Below are 14,154 nucleotides of genomic sequence, written 5' to 3' on the forward strand. Positions count from 1 at the left end.
GCACTCAGGGTGGGGAGGGGGCTGTCAGGACCCACGGGGCACGCCAGGCTGTGGGGAGGGGGCTGTCAGGACCCACGGGGCACTCAGGGTGGGGATAAGCACCTGCTGCTTTCTGAGGCTGCCCAATCGCCACGCTGATGCCTGCGACGTTCATGGGCAGGGTTGTGACGCCAGGCGAGGACACCACGGCTGCTGGGACAGACACTACCGGAGGCTTCGCCAAGGCCACCTGCGCTGGCGGAGGGGCCTGCGCTTGCATCTGCCCTGGCGCCTGCAGCTGGGATGTGGGAACCCGAGTCTAAGCAATAGAAATAAGAAAAGTAAAAAAACTCAGATATATCATTTTCAACATTTCTCAACAATACATCAAGCCATGAAAATTGTATATAGATTGATAACAAAGTTGCAAAGTGGCAGTGATACTGGGGGGAGGGGGGGAAGGCCCACATACTGCAGAAAATAATGAATCATGAGGCTGGCCAGGCTTCTTTGCCTGCCAGTGACCAATGCCAAATGACAGGGTTCACATAATAGCCATGGTTCGTCAGCCTGGCTGCCATGGTCTTACTTTTACTCCCCAACCTCTCTGCACCTCACTAGTTAATCCAATCAGGTCTTGCATGTACCTTGCTCCCTGGCCTCCCTCTCTTCCTTCCAAGATGACACCAGGACCACTGGTTATCTACCATACATACTACAACCAAAATTACATTTTGAAGATGAAAAATGGAGACAAAGGTCCCTGGGGAAAGATCACCTGTCACGCTTCACTTCTAAGTCTACCAGGACATGTATATGTGCAGGAGTAAGTAAGTGTCCAACTAAAATGGAGAAGTGCTGCTGCTTTTGGAAAACAAACATATCTACCAGAACTTACAAGCCGAGCCACCTGAAGATTGGCTACTGTGGTGCCCGTAAGCAAAGCCCCAGGTCGTGGGGCCGTGACCGTGGTGAGCTGGGGGCTCTGCTGCTGTGGGGGCTGCGGGGGCTGCACTTGAACCTGCGCTGGTGGCTGAGGTCCAGGCTGGGCCTGTGGTGGTGGAGGCTGCGGTGGCAGCTGCATCTTTTGCTTCTGCATCTTGATGATGTGTTCCTATAACCCAAATAAGGTACAATTTCTGCCACATGACAGTACACATCCTAATGCTAAGTTGCTCCTCTGCCTCCAGGAAGTACAGAGGTGCATACTTGCTGATATACAGAATGCAATCACCTTATGGCAAAGTGACCATTTACTAGAAATCCGCATTTCACCAAGGAAACTAGCCAATTCTGACAGATCAGCAAGTTCACAGCCAACAAATCAATTGAAATATGGAGCTGTCAAACTTATTAAATAAACAATTGCTTATAATAAATATCATGTCTTTAGTTCAAAATATTTTTTTTAAATAAATGGCTTTTGATTTGTTTTGTTTCTGTCATCTTCTGGTGCTAGGCATCAAATCCAGGGCCTTGCACATGCCAGGCAAGTGCCCTACTGCTGAGCTATATCCTCAGCTTAAATGGCTTTTTCAGAAGAAAATTTATAGTGAGTTGTTCATGATTATCTTATCTTTTTGGATATGAGAAATGAAAATGACTTTTAAATGAATGGAGAGAGAGTAGGGTGAAGGATGAAGGACCCTGGTGCACAAACAGGCAAGCAGGATTCCCAGTAGCTGTATGGTGAAAAATGGTTCTTGAGGTTTGTCACTGCCCAGATCCAGTCAGGTCAGAAGACTCTGACATGGGACAGAGGTCAAGACCACTTACTAGACAATTTTTCACCACTGGGTGCAGGAATTCCTGAGCACTATAGAAAGGAATAAGGTCTCTAAAGTGCTATGAACAAGTCTGAAAGCATTTTTTGTAAATATTCAAGTCTTGTCTGGATTGACTTTGATCCAGTAAGTTGCATTAGACACAATAAGACATATTTCCTACCTAAAAGCAATGCTAGAATTTTGCAAATACACTCTGAATTACACTATGCAATTGCACTATGCAATCTGCTACAGATAGGCCACAAGTTTGTGTCTGTCATACTCAGGGAAGCACTCACCGGTGCTAGCTTGCCCACGGCTTTGATCTGTGCAGGGGACTGAGCCTGGCCCTGGATCTGTGGAACCTGTACTTGGGAGGTCTGCTGTTGTTGTTGCTGCTGCTGCTGTTGCTGCTGCTGCTGCTGTTGCTGCTGCTGCTGCTGCTGCTGCTGCTGCTGCTGCCTGAGGAGCTGGAAGTGGGCAGGGGTGATGGTTTTTCCAGGAAGCTGAACCCCTGTGGCTGTGAAAGGTGTGTTAGTTAGACTTACCCATCCTCATTTCTTTTTACTTATTTATTTTTTGTTGGTCCTGAAGCTTGAACTCTGGGTCTGGGCGCTGTCCCTTACCTCTTCAGCTCAAGGCTAGTGCTCTACCACTTGAGCCACAGCGCCACTTCCGGCTTTTTCTGTTTATGTGGTGCCGAGGAAGCGAACCCAAGGCCTCATGCATGCCAAGGCCAGCACTCTACCACTGAGCCACCTTCCCAGCCTCCTATCCTTATTTCTTCTAGAACAACACATGCAGGATACAGCTTTAATAAGCTCCAACAGTGGATACCAACATAAGCAAATCTCCAGTCCTCTTACCTTGGGACACCTGGGTCACTAAAGACCGAGCTGGAGTCTGCACGGGAGTCAGGTTCGTAGTGACCACAGCTGAGGCAGTCACAGAAGTGACTGCTCGAACACCTTGAGTGGTTGCCATGGGCACCAGGTCAGTGGCTGCAGTAGCAGGGGAGCCAACTGCTCGTTGCTGGGCATGGACAACGGGGGCAGGAGTCGAGGCTCCAGACGCCTAGGAAAGGCAATCACAGACATTTATCAAGCTACTTCACATGGCACTCCAAAGCTTTCCACTCAGAGCAGGAGACAAAAATGTTCCAGGTTCCAGAATATACATCCTGGAGCTGTCTCTTCACACACAAAGTGTTGACAGTACGTGTTCCACGGAAATTCAAAAGCAAGTGCCTTGAGCTACAGAACAATGCTCTCTCCCAGTGAACCATTTTAACCATAGAAACAAGTAATTTCAGGGGTCAAAGTTCCTGCCCATGTATCCCTTTCCCTTTGCTCACAGACTACCTGGTACCCAGGAACACGATCGGCTCCTGACTATTTCTGTACCTCCACACATCTTCCTGATGTTCACCATCATCCCTAAGATGGGCAGAGGTATGGCTAGCAGTTACGAGTCTTGTGTTTGTGTTTCTTACCTTCACCTTGCTTAATTCAGCACACTACTCATTGCCTCCCAGATTCCACCTTGTGGCCAGGCAAGGAGGCCATGCTCAGCCTGGCTGCCTATTATGCCCTACTACCCTACCCTTCTCCACCACATAACAAACCCCAATGTTCAATTCACCTTCCTGGACTACTTGGTTTTTTTGAATCTTCTACATTTCTAGATTTTCTTTTTTTGGTCAGTTCTGAGGCTTGAACTTAGGGCCTGGGCACTGTCCCTGAGCTTCTTCTGCTCAAGGCTAGCACTCAACCACTTAAACCACAGTGCCATTTCTGGCTTTTTGTTTATGTAGTGCTGGGAAATTGAACCCAGGGCTTCATGCAGCTAGGCAAGCACTCTACCACTAAACTACATCCCCATCGCTCTTGGAAATTTAAGTTCAAAATGCTATTTTGTACTATTTTACGCTTGTTCTTTATAAAATATTTTCAAAAGACAAAGAACACCAAAGTGAGCAGTTATCTTCTTTCATTATGATAAAGAGTCACTGGCCCTGGGCTTCATTACTTTTCATATGAGGCAGTAAGCTGTTGCCTCTGAGGTTAACCTTCTTCTGCTGCTATTTTTAGAATCTTTTTGTCTCTGACTATGTAAGTATCCATTCTTTCTATCAACAGTGATGAGGATATCAGGTGAACTTTGCATATGTAAGGATCAGTGTCATTAGCCAGTTTTTGTTGTTGTTTTTTTGGTCCGTTGTGGGGCTTGAACTCTGGGCCTGGGCGCTGTCCCTGCACTCATCAACTCAAGGCGACCACTCTACCACTTGAGCTACAGCGCCACTTCCAGTTTTCTAGTGGTTTATTGGAGATAAGAGTCTCACAGACTTTCCTGCCCAGGCTGGCTTTGAACCTTGATCCTCAGATCTCAGCCTCCTGAGTTGCTAGGATTACAGGTGTGAGCCACCAGCGCCCAGCTTTATAATACTATCTCTGCACAACAGAAACAGGATCTAATTAACGATTTTAGATCCTCTTTTTTTTTGGGGGGGGGGTGGTCCGGTCATGGGCCTGAACTCTGGGCCTGGATGCTGTCCCTCAGCTCTTCAGCTCAAGGCTAATGCTCTACCACTTGAGCCACAGTGCCACTTCCAGCTTTTTTCTTTTTGCTTATGTGGTGCTGAGGAATCGAATCCAAGGCCTCATGCATGCAAGGCAAGAGCTCTACCACTGAGCCAACTTCCCAGCCCTCCTCTCTCTTTTCTATTGTTCCTAAATTTTCTCTTTACATCCATCTTGTCCCTATGATGCACTGGAAGACTTCTCTTCCAGTTTATCAATTCTTTCTGAGTAAGTCCACTCATAAGTGTCACCCTTATTTCTAAATGTTCCCTCATTTCCATTGTTTTCAGAGCCTCATGTTGTTGCTTGGCTTTTTCACTCACAACTGGTATTCCAGCATTATGCCACACTTCCAGCTCTGGCTTTTTGCTGGTTAATTGGAGATAAAAACTCTCTCACTTGTCTGCTTGGGCTGGTTTCAAAGTGAGACCTTCAGATCCACTGCATCCAGCTCTATGGTCCCTTGAAATAGTTTACTTTCATTGAAACAGAAATCATAATTGGTGGCTCTTACAAGCCATGCCTTCTACTGTGCTGTCTCTGCTGGTTCTCACTCCAGGGCCTTTCTCTTATTCTGAACTTGAGTTATTTTTTTATTGCATGTAGTTCATTCTTGAAAACTGTTTGTGGATATTCTCAAAAAGTCAAAGATGGATGCTAGCTAGTACTCTAGAGGGAATCAGTATTTGTTTCCACTTAGCTGGCTAGAAACACTGCTGGTCCCAGCTGGCTACACTTGACTTAGCGGGCAAGGCCAGAGGGGGAGCACACATACTCTTAAGGCTGCCGAATGCAGCCTTCACACTACTGTTTTCGGCTCAACACAGAGGTATGGGGGAAGGGGCACACAACAGGGTGTCAATATGTAGCCCAAGCTGGCCTCTGCCTCCCAAGTGCTAGGAGTCTTGGTGTGCATACAACCACACATGGCTGCTGCTGTTCTTTAAGCCAAAGGTTGATTTCGCTTCTGGCCCACTCTAAGGGATCCTGGGCATGTATGTCAGCAGCGCCCTCTTAAGACTCCACCTTGGGCAAGGTGTAGGAGAGTCAGGCTCACCTAGCCAAGCCCTGGGTGGATTTGAGTCCTCTGTCCTCAATGCTGAAATCTACACTTCAGGCAAACATGGCTTCATTCATTCTTCTTTCCTTTCAATTATGGTCTGATCATTATTGATTCATTTGTCAGCCCCTTGAAGATCGTAACAATTCCAATTTTTTTCTAGTATTTTTGTCAAATGAAAAATTGAGTTGTATAAAAAATACTTAATTTCACTTATTATCAGAAACAAAGTTCCTTTCTGGACTACTGATAGTTTTTTACCTACCATTTTCTGCTCTCATCAATCCACATACACTGCCATCTTTCCTAAGACAAACCTCTTCTCCAACAGCCAAGGGCTCCCCACTGCCAAGTGGGTGAAATCCATGGTCCTTAGCCTGATTTTCAAACTGCAATCTAACCTCAATGTGTATAGTACTACGACACAGGAGTCCCTCAATAAGTATCAATCAAAGGCTTTTGTCAAGCTGAGCACAGATGGCTCATGCCTATAATCCTAGCTATTCGGGAGGCTGAGACCTGAGGATTGTGGTTCAAAGCCAACTGGGGCAGGAAAAGTCTGTGAGATTTATCTCCAATTAATTTCTACCCAGGGTCTCCTCCTTCTTCCACTGCCCATGCATGCTGTCTATTGTCATCTGGCCTGGCCACACAAGGGCTCTGTGCCTGTTTCCATTATTCTCATGACTGACGTCCTGTGGCTCAGGTCTCAACTCAAGTATCAAAGGCATTTGCTGAAAGGCTCTTCCTAACCAACAAGGCACCATCCAGCCTTAGATATCCTAAGAAATGTTTGCCTAGGTAAATATAGCCAAGATTTTTCTCCCAGAAATGTTTTAGAGTCTGTAAAGTTTTTGGTCTTACATTAAAGCCTAGAATCTATGATAATGGTTTCTTATACATGGTATCAATTATGAGTCAAGGCTCATTGTTCTGCTTATGATTCTCCAACCCACACCATTTGATGTAGACTGTCCTCTCCCCACTGAATTCCTAGGCATGTTGAGGAAACTGACTACATAAAGGCAGGTATCTCCACTCCTGACTCCACCTAGCTCACTGTTCATCCTTGTGTCTCTCATCTTCAAACAGAAAAGGCACTACCTCAACCCTACACTATCTGGACATGGTACTGGTTCCAGAGCATTGCCACTGGCCAGAGCTGCTTCTCTTCAGTCAGGTCACATGCTACCTTGGGGTCTTCCTACCACCACTTCAGTTCTGTTTTGTTTTTGCAGTGTACTGTCAATGAAAGCTGGTGGTCTGACAATGGAAAAGGGCTTCTGAACAAGTGCTCAGCCTTGCTGGCCTCTACATATTCCAGAATCTGTGTGAAACCAGGTCAAATTCTCAAAGGCACTGTGTTCCTTCCCCCAGCACTGTGCCCCTACCAAGTCAACCTAATTTTTGCTTCTGCACACAGAGCCAGGGATGCAACTATGAAAGGTACTGTGTCAACAGGACTGGTGATGTGTCCTCCTATCTACCCTACCTCATCTCTGACATGCATTCTGTAGAGGACCAGTAACATCTGAAACTCACCATTCCTCTGTATAGGATAGGAACTAACAGAGCGAGCTGAAACAGCTGTGTTATCAGCTACTTATTCTACAAAACTAAACAGCACCAGACTTCCTCACCAATGGAATACTCAAAAAGCAAGGCATCACCTCAAATTACAAAGAAAGTGGGGCTCCCACACACAGGGGCAACTCACAGCCAAGGCTCCTGGGGCCACAGGTGAAGCAAGACGCTTGTTAATGGACTGGAAGGCAGCAGCTGGCACACCTGCTATGGTGTTGACAATCACATTTCCACTCACGGTGCCTGCAGAGAAGATGCTTGTGAAACAAGAGGACCCCCCAAAATCCAGTTCCCATTTGAATACTGTACTCTTCTCACCTGTTGGTATGCTTGTCCCAGTAACTGATGTTTTAATGGTTCCTGCCTATTTAAAAAAGAAAACACAAGTGAATTTCAGGCCTAACTTTTCCTGGCACAAGCCCTCCAAAGGGTTCAATTTCATCAAGAGTCAGAGCCAAACTCCTGAGCAACTACACAACTACCCAGGGCCTCTTCCGGCCTGCCTCCTTCTCCCACTACCCAGGCATGCTGTCTTTTGTCATCTGGCCTAGCCATACAGGGCTCTGTGCCTGTTTCCATTATTCTCATGACTGACTTCCTATGGCTCAGGTCTCAACTATCAAAGGCATTTGCTGGAAGGCTCTTCCTAACCAACAAGGCACCATCCAATTTGAGCCCTTTCTGTCAGCACTTAAAATGATCTTGGTCTACTCTCCATTGCTCTTAAATGAAATGTAAACTCCAGCAAGCAGGAAGTTTGTCTATCTTGCTCACTGCAGTGGTCCTTGCACACAGACAATCTTTAGCAAATGTGTCATTTGAATGAACAAAGAATGTTGACCAAGTACATTAAAAAATATTACACAAGCCGGGAGCTGGTGGCTCACGCCTGTCATCCTAGTTACTCAGGAGGCTGAGACCTGAGGATCATGGTTCAAAGCCAGCCTGGGCAGAAAGTCTGTGAGACTCTTATCTCCAATAAACCACTAGAAAACCAGAAGTGGCGCTATGGCTCAAGTGGTAGAGCACTTGCCTGGAGCTGAAGAGCTCAGGGACAGTGCCCAGACCCAGAGTTCAAGCCCCACGACTGACAAAAAAAAAAAAAAATTACATAGCCATCAAAAAAAATAGGGTCAAGTCATTTCCATGAAAATGATAAATGGAGACCATCCTGTTAACCAAGATAAGGTAAGCTGGAAAAGTCAGTGTTTCGTGATTTTGCTTATTTGCACTAGCTAGACTTAAAGGACATACATATACATGGACAAGGACACACACATAAACGAGAACATGACCGTAACAATCAGATTCTTTAGGAGGAAGAGGGGAAGGGGAGAGCGAATTTTGAAGATGGCATATGGAATCTCAGTGAAAGCTACTAATCACTAGGACAACAGATGAGTGGATTGAGAAAATAGAAAGTTATTCTGTTTATATGCCCCTCTGAAATGCCATGGTGAACCCTTGGTACGACTAATATACTCTGAAAGAAAGAACAAGAAAGGAACACAGGTTCTTCTTGGAGGAGGGGCAGAGTCAATAGGAGGGGAGAGAGGGTAAATGAAAGTGAGTATGGTTGTAGTCTTTGCTTCTATGAAAGCAGGACAATGAAACCTCTTGAAACTGCTTTGGAAGTGGGGAGGTACTGACGGAGGGGCGAGTCTGATCAGGGAATAAACTATACATCACTATGAACCTACCTTGTACGACTAATATATACTACAACATTGTTGTTTTCTAAAATCCCATCCATGGTCAAATATAATTTAAGAAAAAAAATAATGTAGAGAATAACTCTACATAAAAAAAAAAATACATTCACACCTGGCCAAGCTCAAACTGTTTCCCCATTTGGCACTGAATCTGTTCTCTCAAAGCGCAACACTACACATGGGATTTCTATGTCTGTGTGATAAGCTCATCACATGTGACACACAGAAAAGGAACATACCAAGACATAGTAAAAGAACACACTGAGGTGTAGGTGTCAATAGTGGTGGGCTGTATAACTCTGCCCTTTTTGTGTACTTCATGGCTTGGACATGTGGTCAGCACGCATATGCAGCTCTGAGGGAAGGAGCAGCACGCCCCCAAAGAGGCGAGGGCGCCCCCAAAGAGGCGAGGGCGCCCCCAAAGAGGCGAGGGCACAGTAGGCATCCAGAGCGGCGGGAGGGGCAAGCTCGTCTCCATCACGTCCTACGGGATCCGGGCTCTTCCATGCCCCAATCCCTATACTGCAAGAGCAGCCTAACCCTCCCAACTCAGCAAGGCTCTCTGGCTACCAGCCTTGGAAGAGGGTGTCAGAGCCAGGTGAGCACCTGCTTTCTCTGAGGCAGGGTGGCGCCTCTATCCTGTCTCCTCAGAGAGAGATCTGCAGAACGTATCAAGGAGCAGGGGTCCTCACCAGCACTGCAGCACTGCCCACAGTTGTGATTGTGGGTTGCCCCTTTGGTGGGGCCTGTACAGGCTGTGGCTGGGCCTGGGCCTGGGTCTGGGCCTGGGTCTGGACGGTAGGTGGCCCTGCTGGCGGCTGGCTGACGGCTGCCTGTGGCTGGGGCAGCGGTGGAGGCGGCTGCTGTGGAGGCGGTGGAGGCGGCTGCTGGGGCTGTGGGGGTGGCTGTGAGACAGCTGGCTGCTGTACCTTCTGCTGGTCTGCCAAAGCCTGGAAAGGTCAGGCGAGAAGGGGTACCGTCAGAGAGGGGGACCAGCCCTGGGCAAGCCGTGTGGCTGCAACACACGCCGGGGAGCACAGCACAGCCCACTGCCACATACCTTTTTCTCTTTTGCAATTCGCTCTGCACGGAGAGATGCAACCTGAATGGGCGGCAGCGGCTTGTCATAGTTGATTCCACTGAAAGATAAATGTAAAACTTAAAAATTCAGTAGTCCCCTCACCTGTAGTTTCAGCTACCTGTGCCCAAGTATGACATGGAAAATTCCAGAAATAAACCATTTATTCCTTTTTGTTTTGTTGTTTTCTTTGCCAGTCCTAAGGCTTGGGCACTGTCCCTGAGCTTCTTTTGCTCATGGCCAGCTAGCACTCTACCACTTGAGCTTTTTTGGTAATTTATTGGAGGTAAGAGCCTCATGGTCTTTCCTGCCTCGGCTAGCTTCAAACTACAATCCTCAGCTCAGCCCCTGAGTAGCTAGGATTACAGACATGAGCCACTGGTGCCTGGCAATTTACACCTTTTACACTACACACTGTTCTTAGTAGTATTTTTTTTTGGGGGGTCTGGTAGTGGGGCCTGAACTCTGGGCCTGGGCGCTGTACCTCAGCTCTTCAGCTCAAGGCTAGCGCTCTACCACTTGAGCCACGGCGCCACTTCCGGCTTTTTTCTTTTTGCTTATGTGGTGCTGAGGAATGGAACCCAGGGCCTCTGGCATGCAAGGCAAGCGCTCTACCACTGAGCCACCTTCCCAGCCCCTGTTCTTAGTAATATTAAAGACCGTGACTGCCCCACCCCTGCCCCACACCCAGGACATGGACTGCCTCTTCGTCCAGTGTCTGCCTAGTATCAGTTACCAGGTTGACTGTTGCTGTAGTGCAGGCTTATGTTCAAGAAACTTTTATTTTACTTAATAATGGCCTCCAAGTACAACTGTCATGATGCTGGTAATTAGTATGTGTCAAAGAGAAGTTGCAAAGTGTCTCCTTCAAGTGAAAAAGTGTAAGATTTTTACTTAGGAAAAACCCTAACAACTGACCATTGGTGGCTCATGTCTATAATCCTAGCTACTCAGATGAGTACTTGGCTGAGATCTGAGGATTGTGGTTTGATGACAGCCAGGGCAAGAAAGTCTGTGAGACTCTTATGTCCAATCAGCCATCAAAAAGCTGGAAGTGTAGCTGTGGCTCAAGTGGTAGAGTGCAGTGCTAGCCTTGAACACAAGAAGGCTCAGGGACAGTACCCAGGCCCTGAGTTCAAGCCCCAGGATTGGCACACATATACACCCATAGCAAATATAATATGCAATACTACCTGCCGTTCTAAGCATCGACTAGCAGGCATTGCCCCACATTAATAAGCTCCAAATGCTCCCAGGAATTCTTAACAATCAACAATGAACACAGAGTCTGTTTCTAGCTTCCCCACAACTGCCTGGACAAGTGCTTCAGACAGACATAAAAATAGACTTCTCTTACATGTACTCCATGCTTTTCACCTGCTACATGACAGGTAAGAGTCCAACTGTGTAGGACTCCTGCCAAGCCCACCTCTTGCTCCTGGTTCCCTGCAGCAATGGTTTGCCTGTGCCCACAAAGAGGGTTTCCCATTTAGTTCACACCCTACTTTCCCAAAGAAGTGTCCGAATGACTCCCCAGAGTACCTGTAGACCTTTACCCTAAACCTAGACTGCCGTGTGTGTGTGTGTGTGTGTGTGTGTGTGTGTGTGTGCGCGCGCGCGCACGCGCAGGGCCCCATGAAGCCAAAAGCCAGGGCTGGCTGTACAGGAGGCAGGCTGGAAGAAGCCACTACAGGCTCTCAGCAGATGTACCATGAGCCAATTCACCTTGACAATGACCACTCTTACAGCTATGTGGGAAGGAGATCTACAGAGTCCAGAAGGAAATCAGGGACTAGACAGGGGGTGACCAACACGAACATGGCAGTGATGGTGCCTAAGCCAGCATTTGTTTACAACACCCTCAAACCACATGCTTAGTGCTCAGATTCCACAACTCAGCTTGCTCTGTTTCACTTCCCCTCCCCATTTCACTATCCACTTACTAATTCATCTTTTATTTCTTCTGCCATTAAATCTCTACACAAGTACAGTCATCTCTGAACTTAGCATATTAAGGTAGCCAACAAAACCTATGCCTGAAGAGAGGCAGGATGAGAGAAAGAAATTCCCTGGAAGTTGCTTCCACAGTCCTAGAACATACCCATCGTGTCTGTGAATGTGGGTCACCAGAGTGTGAGCAAGAAAAATAAACCAGGTCCCGATAGAAACAAGGCACACTTTCCATGTGTCTATGTTCGGTAGGGCCACCTGGCCTAGCCTGCCTGATAGCAGGGGGCTCCAATCTCCCAGGCCCAGATGCTACAGCATTCCTGGCTGGGCCTGCGATACACTTGCCATTGGTATGGAAGTTCACTAAACTTACTGAATTTCACTGGACACGAAGACATATTTCACCATTACCTTTCTGCCAACACTGAGGCATGCTTGGGGTTCTTCTGAAAAGGATTCATGCCAAGCCTACGGCACAGAAAAGGAGAAAGGAATTATAAGCCAAGGGAGTACATAACGAAGGTAGAGCGCTCACCACCAGCCTCTTATTTCCCATAGCCACAACCCCAGGGAGAAGAGCCTGGACGCACAGAGGTTTGATGGGAGGGCTCCGCTTGCCAGCAGTCACCTTCATCAGGTCAAAGTGGTTTGTGTATAGCTGGGTATGTGTAGCATTCTCATCCTGTGCATAGAGCTGGCTTGTGCGGAGTGGACGGTTGTTCTTACTCTGAAACAAAATGGACAGGCACTCATCAAGGCTGGACCGTGGGCTTGACAGCCGACCGCTGGGGAAAACAGCATTCACTGACTCGGAAGCCTGAGACTAAGCTCCACGTAGCTCAACCCATTTCCTTTCCCTTCCCTTCTTTTTCTGGCTGTCATTTGCTGGCAGCTGGTGATATCCCTTAATGTGTGGGAACCCTTGTTTATGTGAGCCTCATGGTTATCCCAGAGGGAAACTTACTCCCTTCTGCCGAGGAGAGAAAGGTTACATAGAGCAGGTAATGGGATGAGGGCACCTCCAAGAATGCCCATGGACATGAAGCGGGCAGTGCCAACCCCACAGGCCCCTCCCTCTTCCTTCTACCCACAGTAGAAAGGTGACATTCAGAAACTTAAGTCTAAATGTGTGCCCTGGGGACAATGACTTTATTTGTGCCTGGTAATCTCTCCTGCATGAATCCCCCAACTAAACAAAAGGTCACTCAGTTATTGCCTACTTGAGTGCATACTTGCTCCAAAGTCATCTTAGCATTCCATATAATTTAAAAGTGACTCCCTAACCTATGGAGAGAAGCACTGTACCAGGTCTGTGTAGGTCAGAAAAGGTCAGTTAAGGAGTTAGGGCAAGAGCTCAGAGCTCCTTCTGGCCCAGAGCTCTTTCTGCTTCTCGGTATCTCTGAACTCTAGGCAACCCATACCTGGAGTCCCTGCCAGAGTGCAAGCAACACAGCACATGCCAACACAGTGACAGTCCCAGTGTAGGTGTGCTGTATGTATGCATGCACACACATGTGGAGACACAAATAGTCTGTTGGTAGAGGACTGCTTTAACTTCAGAGGGAATTTCAAGGAAAAATCAGAGGAGAAAACCAACGTGCAAGGTTACACGGGTCCACTTCCTGAGCATTGTCCAATATATGGAGCACTCTCCTATCAAAATAAAATCAGGCAAAAGGGAAGCAGGAGAAAGAAGAATAAGGTCAGGTGCATCACATACACCATAGAGTGAAGGCCCAAGCCAAAGGCAGGAAGGACTCTGTGTTCTGTGAAGGAACCTGTTAGCTCTGGCTGTGACTGGTTCTCAGGTAGGCGCTGGCTTTCCTACCCACACACATGCCCAGCTACCACTGTTGAAGGCCTCGACAGGGAGTGAGTAACTGGGAGGACGTCCCCTACAAGACTCAGAGAGCCGTGGTGTGGTCCCCTCAGGTGAAGAAGCCAATCCTCTACGTACAGGAATAAAAGGCACTTGATAAAATCTTAGGCTTCGGAATTCTGTTATCACTAAAATACAGACTCATTCTGAATCTTGTTCTATGCTCCTTTGCAGAGGATCTTAAACAAAGCTTTCCAACTCATTCAGAACATCTCCTTCATACCTTATAAATATTTTGTGCCTTTTTCTTTGGATTAGCTTCACAAATCAGCTATAAGAGAAGAAAAAATTTTAGCTTTATTTTTTTTCCATATTAAGGTAACGGCTATTATTATCAATGCGTCCAAAACATAAAAGAGTGAATGTGAAATTTCAGGGAGTCTTAAGGTGGAGGCACCACAAAATGGTATCATGAAGAAAACTTGCTTTTTTATTCTGAACAAAAAAGCAAACAAATGCTTTATTCTGAGACAAGTGTTTCTGAGATGAGAATTGAGATGACTGAAGGCGTGGTCACAGAGTTGTGGTGTCAACATCATCTGGAGGCATACCAACTCAAACAAT

The 14,154-nt window shown here is 47.0% G+C and overlaps 1 protein-coding gene across 1 annotated transcript in view; it reads right to left on the minus strand.

Moving 5' to 3' along the window:
- Positions 1–14,154, minus strand: part of Ep400 (E1A binding protein p400) — a 99,722-nt gene that overhangs the window by 8,219 nt on the left and 77,349 nt on the right. Inside the window, exons 37-46 of the mRNA XM_013023033.1 lie at positions 12,302–12,438; positions 12,123–12,179; positions 9,744–9,822; positions 9,376–9,633; positions 7,290–7,335; positions 7,105–7,214; positions 2,612–2,819; positions 2,045–2,265; positions 878–1,093; positions 77–298 (exon numbers count right to left, since the gene is read on the minus strand). Coding sequence (XP_012878487.1) covers positions 77–298; positions 878–1,093; positions 2,045–2,265; positions 2,612–2,819; positions 7,105–7,214; positions 7,290–7,335; positions 9,376–9,633; positions 9,744–9,822; positions 12,123–12,179; positions 12,302–12,438 — 1,554 coding nt within the window. The remainder of the gene's footprint in view (positions 1–76; positions 299–877; positions 1,094–2,044; positions 2,266–2,611; positions 2,820–7,104; positions 7,215–7,289; positions 7,336–9,375; positions 9,634–9,743; positions 9,823–12,122; positions 12,180–12,301; positions 12,439–14,154) is intronic.

The sequence above is a fragment of the Dipodomys ordii genome, unplaced genomic scaffold, assembly GCF_000151885.1.
Source record: "Dipodomys ordii isolate 6190 unplaced genomic scaffold, Dord_2.0 Scaffold66, whole genome shotgun sequence".
NCBI lineage: Eukaryota > Metazoa > Chordata > Mammalia > Rodentia > Heteromyidae > Dipodomys > Dipodomys ordii.